General features: G+C 43.3%; 1 protein-coding gene across 2 annotated transcripts; it reads left to right on the plus strand.

The window, feature by feature from the left end:
- Positions 1 to 8,297: 8,297 nt before the first annotated feature.
- Positions 8,298 to 16,996, plus strand: nipa2 (NIPA magnesium transporter 2). 2 transcript variants are annotated; one of them, XM_083563592.1, is made up of 6 exons: positions 8,298 to 8,484; positions 12,339 to 12,566; positions 13,128 to 13,184; positions 13,621 to 13,711; positions 15,268 to 15,428; positions 15,994 to 16,996. In XM_083563592.1, the coding sequence occupies exons 2-6, from the start codon at positions 12,428 to 12,430 to the stop codon at positions 16,659 to 16,661; spliced, it is 1,116 nt and encodes a 371-aa protein (XP_083419718.1). In that variant the 5' UTR covers positions 8,298 to 8,484; positions 12,339 to 12,427; the 3' UTR covers positions 16,662 to 16,996. The 2 variants fall into 2 exon arrangements, with proteins under 2 accessions (XP_083419718.1, XP_083419717.1); XM_083563591.1 differs by lacking the exon at positions 8,298 to 8,484 and adding an exon at positions 8,885 to 9,009.
- Positions 16,997 to 17,001: the final 5 nt, after the last annotated feature.

The raw sequence follows: 17,001 nt of genomic DNA on the forward strand, positions 1-17,001 counted from the left end.
TGTAGAGTGAATGAGTGGAAGAAAGTTGTGCGGAGTCCAAATTTGACATTTTAGTCTCTACCAGGAGAACTTGTGTAACCAACATCATGTCGAAAGGAAGTGGGACATCTAAACGTTTATAGATTTATTTGATCAAAGTAAATCTTCATATTACATGACATGCATGTGTCTCTCAAAAATCACATAAAACACTGTGTTTTCACACTTTTTACTATAGAATCAATATAAATGTTGGATTTGTGGTTGGAACACAGCCATTAGTGTTGCACAAGTCAGTCCACTCTTAGTGCCAGGCCCAAGTGATAAACTGTCCTATCATGGTGTGGATGGAGAGAGAAATGGTGTAGGGGTGATTCTGAAGAAAGAGTACAGTAAGAGTGTAGTGGAAGGTGGTGATGAGAGTTTCTGATGAACGTGAAGGTGGAAGTTGAAGGTGTGATGATAAATGTCATCAGTGCTTATGCTCCACAAGTAGGCTGTGAGATGGAGGAGGAAAAATTCTGGAGTGAGTTAGATGAAGTGGTAGATAGTGAACCAAGGAATGAAAGATTGGTGATTTTAATGGGCATGTAGGTGAAGGGAACAGAGGTGATGAGGAGGTGATGGTAGGTATGGTTTTAAGGTGAGGAATGTGGAAGGGCAGATGGTGGTAGATTTTGCTAAAAGCATGGAAATGGCAGTGGTGAACACGTATTTTAAGAAGAAGGAGGAGCATAGGGTGACGTATAAGAGTGGAGGAAGGTGCACACAGGTGGACTATGTTCTATGTAGGAGACGCAACCTGAAGGAGATTGGAGACTGTAAGGTGTTGGCGGGGGACAGTGTAGCTAGACAGCATTGGATGGTGGTCTGTATGATGGTTTTGGAGGTGAAAACTTAGAGAAAGGGTATGACAGGGTGGAGAGAGGAGTTGTGGTATTGTATGAGGAAGTCTGGTGTGTCAGAGAAATATGTTAAGGTGGTGCAGGACATGTATGAGGACAGTGTGACAGCAGTGAAGTGTGCAGTAGGAATGACAGACTGGTTCATGGTGGAGGTTGGACTGCATCAAGGATCGGCTCTGAGCCCTTTCCTGTTTGCAGTGGTGATGGACAGGTTGAAGGACGAGGTCAGACAGGAGTCTCCCTGGACTATGATGTTTGTGGATGATATTGTGATTTGTGGTAAGAGTAGGGAGCAGGTTGAGAAGAGCCTGGAGAGGTGGAGGTACACGCTGGAGAGAAGGGGAATGAAAGTCAGTAGGAGTAAGACAGAGTACATGTGTGTGAATGAGAGGGAGGGCAGTGGAGGGGTGCGGTTAAAGGGAGAAGAGGTGGAGAAGGTGGAGGAGTTCAGGTACCTGGGGTCAACAGTGCAAAGTAATGGAGAGTGTGTTAGAGAAGTGAAGAAAAGAGTGCAGGCAGGGTGGAGTGGGTGGAGAAGAGTGATAGCAGGTGTGCTCTGTGATAGAAGAGTATCTGTGAGAGTGAAAGGGAAAGTTTATAGGACTGTGGTGAGACCTGAGATGTTGTATGGATTAGAGACAGTGGCATTGAGTAAAAGACAGGAGGTGGAGCTGGAGGTAGCAGAGCTGAAGATGTTGAGATGTTCGTTGGGAGTGACGACGATGGACAGGATTAGAAATGAGTTTATTAGAAGGACAGCGCATGTAGGACAAGGTGAGGGAGGTGAGATTGAGGTGGTTTGGACATGTGCAGAGGAGGGACATGGGGTATATCAGTAGGAGAATGCTGAGGATGGAGACACCAGGAAGGGTGTGGGTGTGGTGAGGGAAGACATGCAGCTAGCTGGTTTGAAAGAGACAGATGTAGAGGACAGGGGGGATGGAGACGGATGTGGCGACCCCTAATGGGAGCAACTGAAAGAAGAAGAAGAATGGGTTTTTTATGGTTGATTAACTGTCTAATTAACATTTATATTGTTATAAAAGCAGTTTAGACACATCAATTACAGGGTTTACATTGTAATAATTAAGGTTCATAACCATCTATTTTACAGCTCAGAACTGTCTTATTTAAAGGTTTATGTTGTAAAAACTACAATTAAAACTTATCATTATTTCACAAAGCAGACAGGAAACTATTTAAACTAAGAAAAAAAATCTATCTATCTATCACAAAGATTTCTACACATTCTACAACACACAACAGTACTAACTCCATTTAATAAAATAACCTAGTTCAAAGGTTTAGATACCACAAATGCAGTCTGATGTTACCTGAAAGATGAACATTCTCTTTGTTGTTCATTAGTTTCGTTTGATTTGAGACATCAAACAAAACCCACCAGGTCCTAAACATGCTGTGAATTTGCAGCATCCACATCTCTGACCATGACCCTCATCTTTTAACGCTAGTGACAATTATAAGACTCAAATCTTAAAATGATACAGTCAAGTCAAGTCAAGTCAAGTTTATTTCTATTGCGCTTTTTACAACAGACATTGTCTCAAAGCAGCTTTACACAAATCAACAGTTAAGGTAAATGGTGTGTATTTATCCCTGATGAGCAGCCGTGGCGACTGTGGCAAGAAAAAACTCCCTTAGATGTTATAAGGAAGAAACCTTGAGAGGAACCAGACTCAAAAGCAGAACCTCATCCTCATTTGGGTGACATCAAGAGTTTGATCATAAATCTTTCAACAATACAGAACACTGGAGAGTGAGAACTAACATGAGTACTGGAGTATAAGATTATAAGTAATGATCTTTCTACAGTCTTATACAGTCTATATGGTCAGTAGCTCCTAATTTTATAAGCTCAGCATTTGTGATCATCACAGATCCAGCATCAGCTTCTCCATGCCAGAGCCTTTAAACACTCCAGGAGGTCCAATGTCAAAGTCCACACATGTAGCGGGATCCAAATGGCACTGGTACGTCTCTAGATGGTTCGGGATGTTTGCGAGTTTGGCATCTACTTCTTCAAAGGTCCGTAATCATCACGAGGTGGGAGGTGACTGGAGCTGGCCAAACCTCAGGGTGTCTCGGGATGGGGAGAGAAAGAGAAGCAGTGGAGAGGAATTAGCGTAGCTGCTGTTCATGATATTAACAGCACAAGTTGATAATGTGCATGTGATCAGATGTTCTGGAGCACAAAGTTATGATATGTGATGTGTGTTATGTGTAGGCTTTGCTAAAAAGATATGTTTTTAATCTGCACTTAAACTGGGAGAGTGTATCTGAACCCCGAACACTGTCAGGAAGACTATTATAGAGTTTAGGAGCTAAATGTGAAAATGCTCTACCACCTTTAGTGGACTTTGCTATTCTAGGAACTACTAGAAGTCCAGAGTTTTGAGATCTCAGGGAGCGTGATGGATTGTAGCGTGTTAGAAGACTGAGAGATACATAGGAGCCAAACCATTTAGTGCTTTATAAGTGAGAAGTAATAGTTTGTAGTCTATTCGAAACTTAACCGGAAGCCAATGTAGGGTCAACAGTTAGTGTTAGAAAGGGGCCAAATATGCAGAACACGACAAAAAGCAAATCATGTGCAAGAGCTGGGTTCATTTTATAAGTTTTAAGTTTCAGATTAAACAAGACACTTGTAAACACTGAACATTATCATGATTTATGTGATATACAGTATAAAGCATCTAGGGCAGAGGTCCCCAACCTTTTTCACGCCACGGACCGATTGAATGTCAGACAATATTTTCATGGACCGGCCTTCAAGGTGTGGCGGAAAAATACAACGGAATAAAATGATACAACCATAAAAACTGGTATTTTCTAAATATAATAATAAACGTGAATCACTGTGTTGTTGTTTTTTATTTTGCTCACTTGGGGGTTTAAATTTAGTGGTAATATATTAAGTGTTAGCAGCCGAAGCCCCTTTAAGAAGGTAGTGGATGGAGGTAAGACATGGGACTGAGGCATCATTAGATCATTAAAGCTTGAGGGTGCTACTGTATATAAAGACAACTTCTACTTACCACACACACTAATGCAAGGCATCACAGGCAGGTTTTCCAACTCTACATCCTTTGTGAGGATTGTCTCTTCTACATAATCCTCTGAGCATCCATTTGTCTGTTATTAAGTCCCAGTCTAGGGTTGGGGCGCACAGCGTGATTAAAGGAACGGAGTGGTGGATAGTAGATGGATGGTAGTGTATTTGGTATAAGTGTGATGGGGAATGGAAACACAAACACCGGGGGATCGTAAAACGGAAGGTATATTGTAAAATGGACAATACAGCACTGGGATAGACTTTAGGGTGGACCAAAAAAACACTGTCCTCTCAAAACGTGTATTTTTGTGATAGCCTGTAAGACTTGTACTTGGTTGCACAAACATTCCTCATGAAGTTCAACATCCTATTTCCTTTAAGTCTCTTTACGTGGTATCCCTGTGAGGTCTTTAAAATGCACTTCTATTCCACTTTCCTGTAACAAAAATTTTTTTCATGTCTGTTCCTTTGTGTTGACTGTAGTATGTAGACTTCATGAGAACCTTCACTTCCTCTTCATTCCAGTAAGTTGTTTGTTACAGTCTCTTCATCTTCTCTTTTTTCAACTGTTGAATCTCAGCAGTTTCACCGAGGGGCATAGATCTAACTTCCCAATTAATGCAGTCGTATGTATCCTGGACCGCAGCTCTTTTTTCAGGTTTGACCTCCTCAGTGTCACTTTTCTCTATATCATAAATGCGCTTTTTTTGTGCAGGTCCTTTTTGTATTTTTGACTCTGGCTTGAAATTCCCCCCGATCACACTCTCTTCAATCACATCTTGCAACTGCTTTGGATATTTGGCAACCATCCTTTTGGCGACCTCCGTTAAATTTGTTTTCATCATTGCCGCAACAACAATCCCCACCATTTCCCTATGCAACCGAGGACTTGGTCTTTTCTGGCTCTCAAGTGCCTGCATTAATTCCTCAGCAAACTTATTCCATGAGATCTCAAAGCTGTCCACCAAGTTCACACTAGAAGGGGAGGTGTTGGGAATTGAGTATGAACTCTGGGACAGAAAAGATATCCGGCAGTACCTGCAGAAATATTCAGAAACGCTAAAATTTTCCATGAATCCACTGATACTATGAGACCCAGTGGCGGGCCGTGCATTTGGTACCTGGGCCTTCAGTGAGGACGTACCCGACTAAATCCACCTCTTAATACCACCACTATCACGTCACCATTATAGAAACCATCAATACAATACAAAAACACAATATAACAACACGTGGCATTACAGAGAGACATTTCACATATTGAGGGTGAAGACCATTTTACTAAAACAACAAACCCAGTTAAGACTCCAAACCTCTACACTACAACCACAACTGTGCACCTACAACATCTGGAGCAGTTCACAATCAATATTTGTCTAATAACATGACAAAAACATAAAAATGTAAATAAAACACAACCCAATCACCAGAGATACAGACTTTTGCAGCGCTGCTCAGAGAATATCAGCACTGATCTCGCATCTGATGAAGACATTGGAGAGGCTGGTGCTCACTCAACTCCGACCTCTGGTGAGTCCATCAATGGATCCACTTCAGTTTGCCTACCATGGCATTGGAATAGAAGACGCAGTCTTCCCCCCAGTCCCCAGATCGACCACAACATGTGAGGACTCGTGACTGTGAGTCTGACATGGTTGTCTGCAACACTGGGGCTCCTCAGGGAATGGTTCTGGCCCCGTTTCTCTTCACCGTCTACACTACAGACTTCACGTTCAGCTCCGCAACCTGTCACCTGCAGAAGTTCTCTGATGACTCTGCCATCGTCTGTCTGATCACGGATGATGATGATCATTGGACGAGACACCTGTCAGTCAAGATATACAGGTGAGTGACAGGTGTCTCGTCCAATGATCTGTAAGTTTCCATATGCAAACTATACCTACCTTTTCCGGTTTGTCTGACTTGTCGTTGTGTTTTTTGGATTTGTTAATGTGTTTTTGAATTTGTTAATTTGTTTTCGGATTTGTTAATTTGTTTTTGGATTTGTTAATGTGTTTTTGGATTTGTTTTGTTTTTGGATTTGTTAATGTGTTTTTGAATTTGTTAATTTGTTTTTGGATTTGTTAATGTGTTTTGCACTTCTCGGCCACCGTACAACGGAGCTGCCTCCAGATAAATGCGAGGAAAACCAAAGAACTGGTGGTGGATTTCCGTAGGCACAAACAAACTTCATCATTACCACCAGTGAACATTCAGGGAAAGGACACTGTGAGAGTGAACTCTTACAAATACCTGGGGGTTCATCTGAACAGCAAACTGGACTGGACAGACAACACTAAGGTCATTTATAAGAGAGAGCAGACTCTTTCTGCTGAGGAGACTAAGGTGTTCTGGAGTGCAGGAAGAGCTACTTAAGACCTTTTTTTGACTCTGTGGTGGCCTCAGCTATCTTCTATGGTGTGGTCTGCTGGTGCAGCAGCATCTCTACTGCAGACAGGAAGAGACTGGACAAGCTGATCAAAAAAACTCCAGCTCAGACCGGGGATTCCCCTGGATACTGTACAGGAGGTAGGAGAAGGAGGATGGTAGCTAAACTATCATCATTACTGCATTATTATTACTGTATTATGTTTCTACTTTTTTTTTATATATATATATTTGCACATTTATTTTTCTTTGCTGCTGTAACACAAAAATCTCCCCACTGTGGGACAAATAAAGGTATATCTTATCCTGTATTGTATTGTCTTATCTGATCTTATCTGGTTGTGAATAGTCTCCTCACTCTTGGTTTGTAGTGAGTCTGAAGCAGAATAAGGTTATGGATTGCTTTCCCCAGTGCAGGCAGCAGGGTGGCGCTGTATGCATCCTTTACATTGGCATACAGAAGATCAATATTCCTATTACCTATTTACAGTCCACATACTGGGAGAAAGCAGGTAGTGTTGTGTCCAAAGTAACCTGATTAAAGTCCACAGAGATTAACACAAGCGCCTCAGAGTGTTGTGTTTGTAACCGTGCAACAGTGGAATGGATGATGTCACAGGCGTGGGGGAGGAGGGGGGGGGGTGCAAACAATGAGAACAATGGTATGTCCAAACTCTCTGGGTTAGTGATAGAGACGCAAACTTACAGCCAGAAGTTTGGTTTCGCTGCAGCAGTTGGAGATTGTAATGCTCACATGGCCAGGATTAAAAGTGGTGTATAAATGATTAGAGATACACAGTCTGGGTTTCTTCCAAACAGGCAACTACATAATAACATTCAGCTTGTGTTACATTCGTCTGCATTTGAATTTACATTGTGGTATAATACAATTTCTCGATTTCTTTAAAGCTTTTGATCAACTTGAACACTTTATTTTTTACAGTAATACTTAATGTATCAATGTCATTTCAATGTTTTACAAAGAACCTCACTGACCTCGAGCACAACAAGGAGATTTGATATCGAAAGAGGAATACGTCAAGGAGACCCAGTCAGTCCATTTCTTTTCTTACTAGCTGTTAATTACTATCACTGTATATTAAGAATAATGATACAACCCTATTTTTTAAGGACTCTAATCAAATACCTCATGCCTTAAGAGCTGTGTCTTTTTTCTAGATGCTTCAGGGTTATATTTACATTTTACATGTTGACTATTCATGATAATAATCAACTTTTATTTATAATATTCCAGTCAAAAATTAGATCAAATACTTGGGAATATCTATTACAAGAAATTTTAGGGGCAGAAAAGATCATATTCAAGCTTCTTTTTCTTTCGGCTGCTCCCATTAGGGGGCGCCACAGTGGATCATCCGTCTCCATACCCCCCTGTGTCCTCTACATCTGCCTCTTTTACACCAACTACCTGCATTTCTTCCCTCCATAAACCTCCTCCTTGGCCTTCCTCCTTTCCTCCTTCCTGGTGTCTCTATCTTCAGTATTCTCCTACTGATATACCCCATGTCCCTCCTCTGCACATGTCCAAACCATCTCAATCTCACCTTCCTCACCTTGTCTCCAAAACGTCCTACATGCACTGTCCCTCTAATAAACTCATTTCTAATCCTGTCCATCGTCGACGCTCCTAATGAACATCTCAACATCTTCAGCTCCACCTATTATTTTTGAACTTTTATTTTATTATTTATTAATCTTTAATTGTTTTTATTATTGTTCTTGAGTTGCTGTTAAGATTTATTGTTAAATGTGTGGAATCCTGATGATGATGATGATGATGATGATGATTACTCCCGTGTCGAAGACAGGACCTTTCCAATATGGCGGCCATCATGCTAATGACGCATGCGCAACTAGAGGCAAGAATCACACGGTGTTCACATGCGCGCCGTCAGGCCAATTAGAGCCGCTCGTCGTTGTGCGCACGCGCACTCCGGTTGCCCCTTCCTTTAGACGGCAAAGGGTCTTTTTTCTCTCTCTCTCTCTCTCTCTCTCTCTTCCAAACGAGTTCCTCCGCTGCGACAACACTGAGCGCAGGCGGAAAAAAATAAATAAAATAAGATGGAACTATTTCTGGCGTCCAGACGGCGTTCCTGCTGAGCAGCGAACGGCGAAAAGGTATTTATCCATCGAGTTGTCGGCTTTAAGGATCACCGTCAAGCGGTTCCGGAATCCGTTTAGTCGACTTAGCTGGCTGGCTAGCTAGTGTGCTGAAGCGCGCGCGCACTTGCGTACTGAGTAGTGCGGAAGCGGCCTTGAGATGGCGCGCGCGCGCTACGCTGCGTCCTCGCTCGCGCACTACGTAGCAAGTGCGGAAGTCCTGGCAGAGGTTAACCAGCGGGAGGCGCTTCCTGATTTCTCCTCGTGTGGTTTTTTTTGTTTGCCCTGAGCTCTGATATATACAAACACACACACACACACACACACACACACTCTCTCTCTCTCTCTCTCTCTCTCTCTCTCTCTCTCTCTCTCTCTCTCTCTCTCTCTCTCTCTCTCTCTCTCTCTCTCTCTCTCTCTCTCTCTCTCTCTCTCTCTCTCTCTCTCTCTCTGTGTGTGTTTAGTTTTTGTGTTATTGATGTGACATGAATGAAAGTGTACTGAGGGATAAATGTGTCGATTGCCATCTTTGCTCTCAAAACGGTGAGCTTTTATTACTGATTGTTTTATTTTTATATTTTATTTAGCACAAAACATGGGCATTTCCTAATTCTTAAGGGAAAAAATATTATCATATATAAAATATTTCAAACTAATTAATCTTCATGGAAATAGTTCAAATTGTATGTATTACGTTGTTGTTGTTGTTGTTGTTATTAATATAATTCATGTTTATTTGTATTGCGCAATGAACATTGTCTCAAAGCAGCTTTACACAGATAATGTGGTGATTAAAAGTAAATATGTTGTAAGTAAGTTTGTCCCTGATTAGCAACTGTGGCAAGAGGGAACCCATCCTCATCCGGGTTGCACCGAATGTCCATTTGAAGCAGAGATACGATGTTAAGGGGTACAGTGATGATTATCAGAAGTGAACTGTATTCCTGAGTCAGTGTAGCAGACTGTTGACATTAACTACAGTCCAGTCCATCCTCAAAGCTCCTGTTCTTACGCCGGAATTACATGGAACCACCCAAGGTGTTGATGAGAAATCGTCCCAGGCTGGAAGATCCACGGGGGGGAGAGGGGCAGGAACAGTGGTCACTGGAGCCTCAGGAGCATGTTTAACTCGACAGAGAGAGAGAGAGAGAGAGAGAGAGAAGAGGGGTGACAGGAAGAGAAGGATATGGATTATTAAGTGTCCTTATTGGTGTATGAGAGTTAAAGTCACTGTGCAGTTTGGACTCCGGCAAGACTCGCTATGGCAGCATAACTAAAAGGGAGAACCAGAAGGCAACACAGACATGAGGGATCTCTGGGAGAAGAGACGACCCACCACACCACCGTCAACAAACCTGAGTGAACACGTGAATGTGAGGGGACGACAGCATACAAATATCCCAGTTCACCAAACACTCTATATCCATGTTCCCTCCAGATCTGAGCCTTTACCTAAGAAAAAAATCTACTGATTAAAGACTTGACTGAATAAATATGTTTTCAACCTCGACTCGAACACTGAGACTGTGTCTGAGTCCCGAACACTGATTGGAAGGCTGTTCCATAACTGCGGGGCTTTATAAGAGAAAGATCTGCCCCCTGCTGTAATCTTCATTATTGGAGGAACCAACAGATAGCCTGCACCTTTTGATCTAAGTAGGCGTGGAGGATCATACTGGTACAGAAGTTCACTCAGATACTGCGGTGTGAGGCCGTTAAGTGCTTTATACGTCAGTAGTAGTATTTTATAATCAATGTGAGATGTAATTCAAGTCAAGTCAAGAAGCTTTTTTCATTTCAACCATATATAGCTGATGCAGAACACAGTGAAATGAAACAACGTTCCTCCTGAACCCAGGTGCTACATAAAACAACAGTCACAGAACAGAAGAACACAGGGCCAGGATCTAAGATCCTCGCCACATAAAGTGCATGTGTGTCAATTCTGTGTGTCAAGGATTTGGACAGAATATTGTGCAAAAAGAGCAAGTCCCGGAAGATCAGCAACAAACGGCATGTAAACATTTTGCAATAATGAAAGGTGTGAATGGTGCTGAAACCTGGGTGTGCGAAGTGTGTGTGTGTTGAGTCCGGTTGTACAGATCAGTCACACAGTTGTGTGTGTGTGTGTGTGTGTGTGTGTGTGTGTGTGTGTGTGTGTGTGTGTGTGTGTGAGAGAGTTCAGTTCAGATGTTTGTTGAGGAGCCTGATGGCTTGTGGGAAAAAACTGTTGCACAGTCTTGATGTGACGGCCCGAATGCTTCGGAACCGTTTTCCTGATGGTAGGAGGGTGAAGTGTGTGTGTGTGTGTGTGTGTGTGAGAGACGGGTGTGTGTGGTCATCCACAGTGCTGTGTGCTTTGCGGATGCAGCGTGTGGTGTAAATGTCCATGATGGAGGGGAGAGAGACTCCGATGATCTTCTCAGCTGTTCTCACTATCCTCTGTAGGGTCTTGCGTTCCGAGACGGTGCAATTCCCAAACCAGGCAGTGATGCAGCTGCTTAAGATGCTCTCGATGGTCCCTCTGTAGAACATGGTCAGGATGGGGGGAGGGAGGTGGGCTTTCCTCAGCCTTCTCAGGAAGTAGAGACGCTGCTGGGCTTTCTTGGTGATGGAGCTGGTGTTAAGTGACCAGGTGAGCAGTTGGGGATGCAGTGTAGATTGGGAGCAGTGTAGATGATTAAAACAGGGGTGATGTGGTCATATTTCCTAGATCTAGTGAGGACTCTTGCTGCTGCATTCTGAACTAACTGAAGCTTATTTCTGCACTTACTCCAACACCCAGACAGTAAAGCGTTACAGTAGTCTAATCTAGAAGTAACAAAAGCATCAACTAGTTTTTCTGCATCCTGTAACATCATATTTCTAATTTGAGCAATATTTCTAAGGAGAAAGAAGGAGATCCTGGTGATATTATTCACGTGAGACTCAAAGGAAAGACTCGGGTCAATAATCACACCAAGGTCTTTGACAGCCGTACACGCTGAAACAGAAACACCATCCAGAGATGCTACAGAATCAGAAAGTTTACTTCTAGCTGCATGTGGTCCTAGTTAAAGTACTTTCATCTTATCTGAGTTGAGCAGAAGGACGTTATCAAGCATCCACTGTCTAATGTCCTTTACACACTCCTCAACATTGTTAAGCTGATCTCTCTCATCTGGCTTTACTGAAATATACAGCTGTGTGTCATCAGCATAGCAATGGAAGCGAATCCCATGTTTATGAATAATTTCACCCAGAGGCAGCAGATATAAAGAGAAAAGCAGAGGGCCTAAGACAGATCCTTGAGGAACACCAAACTTTACTTCAGAGAGTGTGGAGAACTCACCATTTACATCAACAAACTGATAGCGATCAGTCAAATAAGACCTGAGCCAAGAGAGAGCTGTTCCCTTTATTCCAACAACGTTCTCAAGTCTAGCAAGTAGTCTAGCAAGGAGACAAAACCCTGATCAGAGGCCAATAACAGGTCATTTCCCACCTTAACTAGCGTCGTCTCTGTGCTATGATGAGGCCGAAATCCTGACTGATACATTTCAAAAATGTTATTCATAAGTAGGTGTGAGCAGAGCTGCTGTGCTACAACCTTTTCTAGAATTTTGGAGATAAAGGGGAGATTTGATATTGGTCTAATGTTGGACAGCTGACAGGGTGAAGGTCAGGTTTCTTAATAAGGGGGTTGATAACTGCAGTTTGAAGGATTTAGATACAAAACCAGTGCTAATGGAAGAGTTTATTATTTTTAAAACAGGTTCAATCACCTCTGGAGTTATCTTTTTAAAGAAACTTGTAGGCAAGGGATCGAGAATGCAGGTTTATGAATTAACTGTGTGTGTGTGTGTGTGTGTGTGTGTGTGTGGGTTGATCAGGTGTGGTATCCAGACTCAGGTGTTCCGGAGGTGGAGGAGGACGGTTTCTGTTCTCTCTGCTCAATGTGACAGAAGATCAGGTTTTCTCCATGGCTCCAGAGCGAGGCAGATATGATTTCTACATCGGCCTGGCTTTGGCTATCAGTTCCAGTGTGTTTATCGGAGGAAGTTTCATCCTGAAGAAGAAAGGACTGCTCAGACTCGCCCGGAAAGGCTCCATGCGAGCAGGTAGTTTCTTCTCGGAAAGTTTTTTTATGGTGGAATGTTTGGATTGTGTTCTTAAAGGTCAGATCTGATTTCTGGATTTATAATCTAGAAGTATAAAAAGAGAGACTGTGTGTGTGTGTGTGTGTGTGTGTGTGTGTGTGTTATAAGTTTATCTTACTAATAAATCACATTTTGAACTTGCTGTGAGCTCTCGATTGTGCAATGTTTAACATTTCATACACGCATACTGTCAGGGAGGATAAACTGGTTCTGTGTGTGAGTGTGTAAGAAATCTGTGGGAAGTGTGTGTGTGTGTGTGTGTGTGTGTGTGTGTGTGTGTGTGTGTGTGTGTGTGTGTGTGTGTGTGTGTGTGTGTAAAAGAGATCTGTGGGAAGTGTGTGTGTGTGTGGGGGGGCACAGACACTCCCTATTTCACAGGTTGATGGTGAAGGTGTGGCTCATTTGAGTATGTTGTAATCCACTTTACCTAATTCCTCACCTCTAACACTCATTCCTCACACCTCATTTCCCCCCCCCCCCCTCTCTCTCTCTCTCTCTCTCTCTCTCTCTTTCTCTCTCCAGGACAAGGTGGTCATGCCTATCTGAAAGAATGGCTGTGGTGGGCGGGGCTTCTGTCCAGTAAGTATTACTGATTTCAATGTTTTTCCTCCTGTTTATTCACTTCGGTGTGTTTATACCAAATCAGGACATGTTTAGATATATATGAATATGCATGGGTATGCAAATTAGTAGCACCACTGCATAAGTCATGGGAAGAGTCGGAATGTTAGGATAAAAAAGGTCACAGCGTACAGGCATGTATGGTTCTTCCCCAAACCTGTTCCAGCGTGACAATGCCCCTGTGCACAAAGCCAGCTCCATGAAGATCTGCTTTACATGAGGATGTTTAAAAAAAAAAAGAACATACCAATCTTATGGTCAGGTGTCCACAAACTTTGTGTGCTTGGATGATAAATAAATATTGTGAGAAAATAGTTAGAATGTTTTGAGATGTTTTTGGAGGAAAGATCTGTAATGCTGTGTGAACTGAACGTGTGTGATGGTGTGTGTGCAGTGGGTGCGGGTGAAGCTGCGAACTTTGCAGCGTACGCGTTCGCCCCGGCGACGCTCGTCACTCCGCTCGGTGCTCTCAGTGTGCTCGTGAGGTACGTCTCTCTCTCTCTTACGCACACACACACACACACACACACACACGTAAACTGTGTAGAACTTCAGACACTTAACATTGTACCTTTCTCTCTGATTTATTTAACAACCTCCAAATCTGTCAGAATGTTTCCAAACTGCGGCCCGTTATCCATTTTTAATTCTCCAGTATCAAAGTCTAAAAATAACGGTCTGAGGCTCTTACTTAATATTTGCGCTTAAATCTATTGTACTTCTGGGTTGTGTCATGGAGGACATCCAGCGTAAAACATGCGCCAAATCAAATACGCGAATCAGGAATCAGAATTTAATTGCGGATCGGTCGAGGCCCAGGTTACCAACGACCACCACAGGTATCATTAACAACAGGGTTCTGGTGTAAATTGTGCTGCTGTTGGCTGAAGGAGGAGAAGGAGAGGAGGAAGACGTCTACAGAGACGGCAGGGAAAGGAGAAGTGGAGGAGAAGTGGAGGTTCGGGTTGGTACTTTAAATGTTGGTACTATGACTGGTAAAGGAAGAGAGGGAGCTGATATGATGGAGAGGAGAAAGGTAGAGATGTTGTGTAGCTGAAGATGTTGAGGTTTTCGTTGGGAGTGACGACGATGGACAGGATTAGAAATGAGTTTATTAGAGGGACAGCGCATTTAGGATGTTTTGGAGACAAGGTGAGAGGAGAGATTGAGATGGTTTGGACATGTGCGGAGGAGAGACATGGGGTATATCAGTAGGAGAATACTGAGGATGGAGCCATCAGGAAGGAGGAAAAGAGGAAGAACAAGGAGGAGGTTTATGGGTGTGGTGAGGGAAAGACATGCAGGTAGTTGGGGTGAAAGAGGCAGATGTAGAGGACGGGGTATATGGAGACGGATGTAGAGGACAGGGGGGGGGGTATGGAGACAGATGATCCACTGTGGCGCCCCCTAATGGGAGAAGCCGAAAGAAGAAGAAATGTATTGTATTTCTGAGTTTCTCAACTAGGTGGTGCTACTGTCTTGAACAAGGCCAAGAAAGCCTTCAAAGAAAAAATGTGCTCGGGGTCACCAGAAATGGTGGAATCATAGAGACGTGTCAATAATGTTCATATTTATCACGTGAATAAAGAAACCTTTATATTTAGAATCTTCAGAGAGAAGTGGAAAGATGGAGAGAGAGAGAGAGAGAGAGAGAGAGAGATGAGGTGGGAGAGAAAGAAAAAGAAAAATGGGAAGGAAGAGAGTGAAATGGGGATAAAGAATAAAGGGAGCGATAAAAGAGAAGAAAATGGAAGGAATAAAAGTGAGGCAGGAGAGAGAATGGAGTGAGAGAAATGGGGGAGAAAGAAGAGAGAGAGAGAGTTAGGTGACAGGAAGTTCATACTAAAACTCTTCATTGTCTTTTATCCATAAAAAGGTGATTATTGGTTTCTGGTTACTTTGTGGTTTCCTCCTGAAGGTTCCTCCTATAGTTCCTTTTCAGAAATATAAACACCAGGACGCCTCCCTTCAGACACACTGGAGTTTTCCTGTAATCTGTACACAGTAATGAAAGGTGTTCTTGTTGTTGTCATGGTTACAGCGCTGTACTTTCCTCCTACTTCTTGAACGAGAGGTTAAACCTGCACGGGAAGCTGGGCTGTCTTCTCAGCGTGCTCGGCTCCACCACCATGGTGATCCACGCACCGCAGGAGGAGGAGATCGACAACCTCAAAGACATGGCCGAGAAGCTGATGGACCCAGGTACGAGACCAGATTGGAGTAATGGTGTTGAAGCGATCTCGTGTAACTTTTTAGCTTTATGGAAGGAGTCTCCTGGTTTAGTAAAGCTGCGTGTGTGCGTGTGTGTGTCAGGGTTGCAAAGGGGTGGAACATTTCTGGAAACTTTCCATTTGGGAATTTTGGAAACATTTAAAATATTACATTATATTAAGTTCTCTGTTATGGGCTCAGCTGCGATTTCGTAAATTCCCAGTTTATTCTCGTTAATTCCCATGGAAACGTTCCAGTTTAAAATTCCTGAAACCTTAGTTGCTATAGCAACAAGCAGCTGACAATTTTGAATGTTATTAAGGGTTTTGTCTCCAGTTTTAAAGTGCTGAAGACGGGTTTGGTTGAAGGGGAAGACCGTTTATAGTTGCTGTAATGTAAAGAGAACAGGAACTATTACAGGAACTTTATAGACATTAAGTGTATGAACAGATAAAAAAGAGCAGGTGGTGTTGGAGGAATAAAATACTGCGGGATGTGATGCATTGGTGCTTTTGTTAAAGGTCGACAACTTTGTCTCTTTCTTTTGTGCACTCAGGCTTCGTGGTCTTCGCCACCTTCGTTATCATCGTCGCCCTGATCTTCATCTGCGTGGTCGGCCCACGTCACGGCCAAACCAACATCCTGGTGTACATCACCATCTGCTCGGTGATCGGCTCCCTGTCCGTGTCCTGCGTGAAGGGTCTGGGCATCACCATCAAGGAGGTGATCGGCGGTCAGCCGGTGCTGAGTCAGCCGCTGGCGTGGCTGCTCCTAGTGAGCCTGGTGGTGTGCGTCAGCACGCAGATCAACTACTTGAACAAAGCGCTGGACATCTTCAACACGTCGCTGGTCACGCCCATTTACTACGTCTTCTTCACCACGTCTGTGCTCACCTGCTCCGCCATCTTGTTCAAAGAGTGGGAGCACATGGGCTACGACGACATTATCGGGACGCTCAGCGGCTTCTGCACCATCATCGTCGGGATCTTCCTGCTGCACGCCTTCAAGGACGTGAACGTCAGCTTGGCCATGCTGGCCGTCAGCATCAGGAAGGACGAGCGCAACGGAGCCGTGGCCAACGGCGTCGGCGGGGCGCACGCTCACGTCCTCTACGAGCGTCTCCGGGACGCCGACCAGGACACCGCCGTCGACTTGGAGGACAGAGACATGGGCTCCATCACCTTCGACAACGTCTCCAGGAGGAACGGAGGCATGGCGTCTTAGGTCCTGAACTCGGTATTCTATAATCTGCTGTGTGAAGGTTTAGTGTTTGTTTTTGTTTTGTTTTTTTTCGTTTTAAAATCTGAAGACAATCAAACGGACCCCATGATTGTTGTTTTTTTTTTTTTTTCTCGTGACCACGTCGTGAGACTTCATCATTTTCCTCGTGTAGCGGTGAAGATACTTTTTAAAAAACCTTCACTCTGATCAGATGTACAGATCTGCACTGATTTCTCTCTTTTTTTTTGGGCTCTTGTTGAAAAGATTGAAGCGATTTACTGCTAAATTGTTTTATTTATTGAATTAAAAATGAGATTACAAATCAAATACAAAAAAAAGGCAC

Source organism: Silurus aristotelis (assembly GCF_946808225.1).
Source record: "Silurus aristotelis genome assembly, chromosome: 2".
NCBI classification, from domain to species: Eukaryota; Metazoa; Chordata; class Actinopteri; order Siluriformes; family Siluridae; genus Silurus; species Silurus aristotelis.

Coding starts and splice junctions, on each gene's coding strand:
- nipa2 (XM_083563591.1), top strand. CDS start 8,952: ATGAATGAAAGTGTACTGAGGGATAAATGTGTCGATTGCCATCTTTGC. Junction 9,010..12,338: donor CCATCTTTGCTCTCAAAACG/GTGAGCTTTTAT, acceptor TGGGTTGATCAG/GTGTGGTATCCAGACTCAGG. Junction 15,429..15,993: donor CGAGAAGCTGATGGACCCAG/GTACGAGACCAG, acceptor TTGTGCACTCAG/GCTTCGTGGTCTTCGCCACC.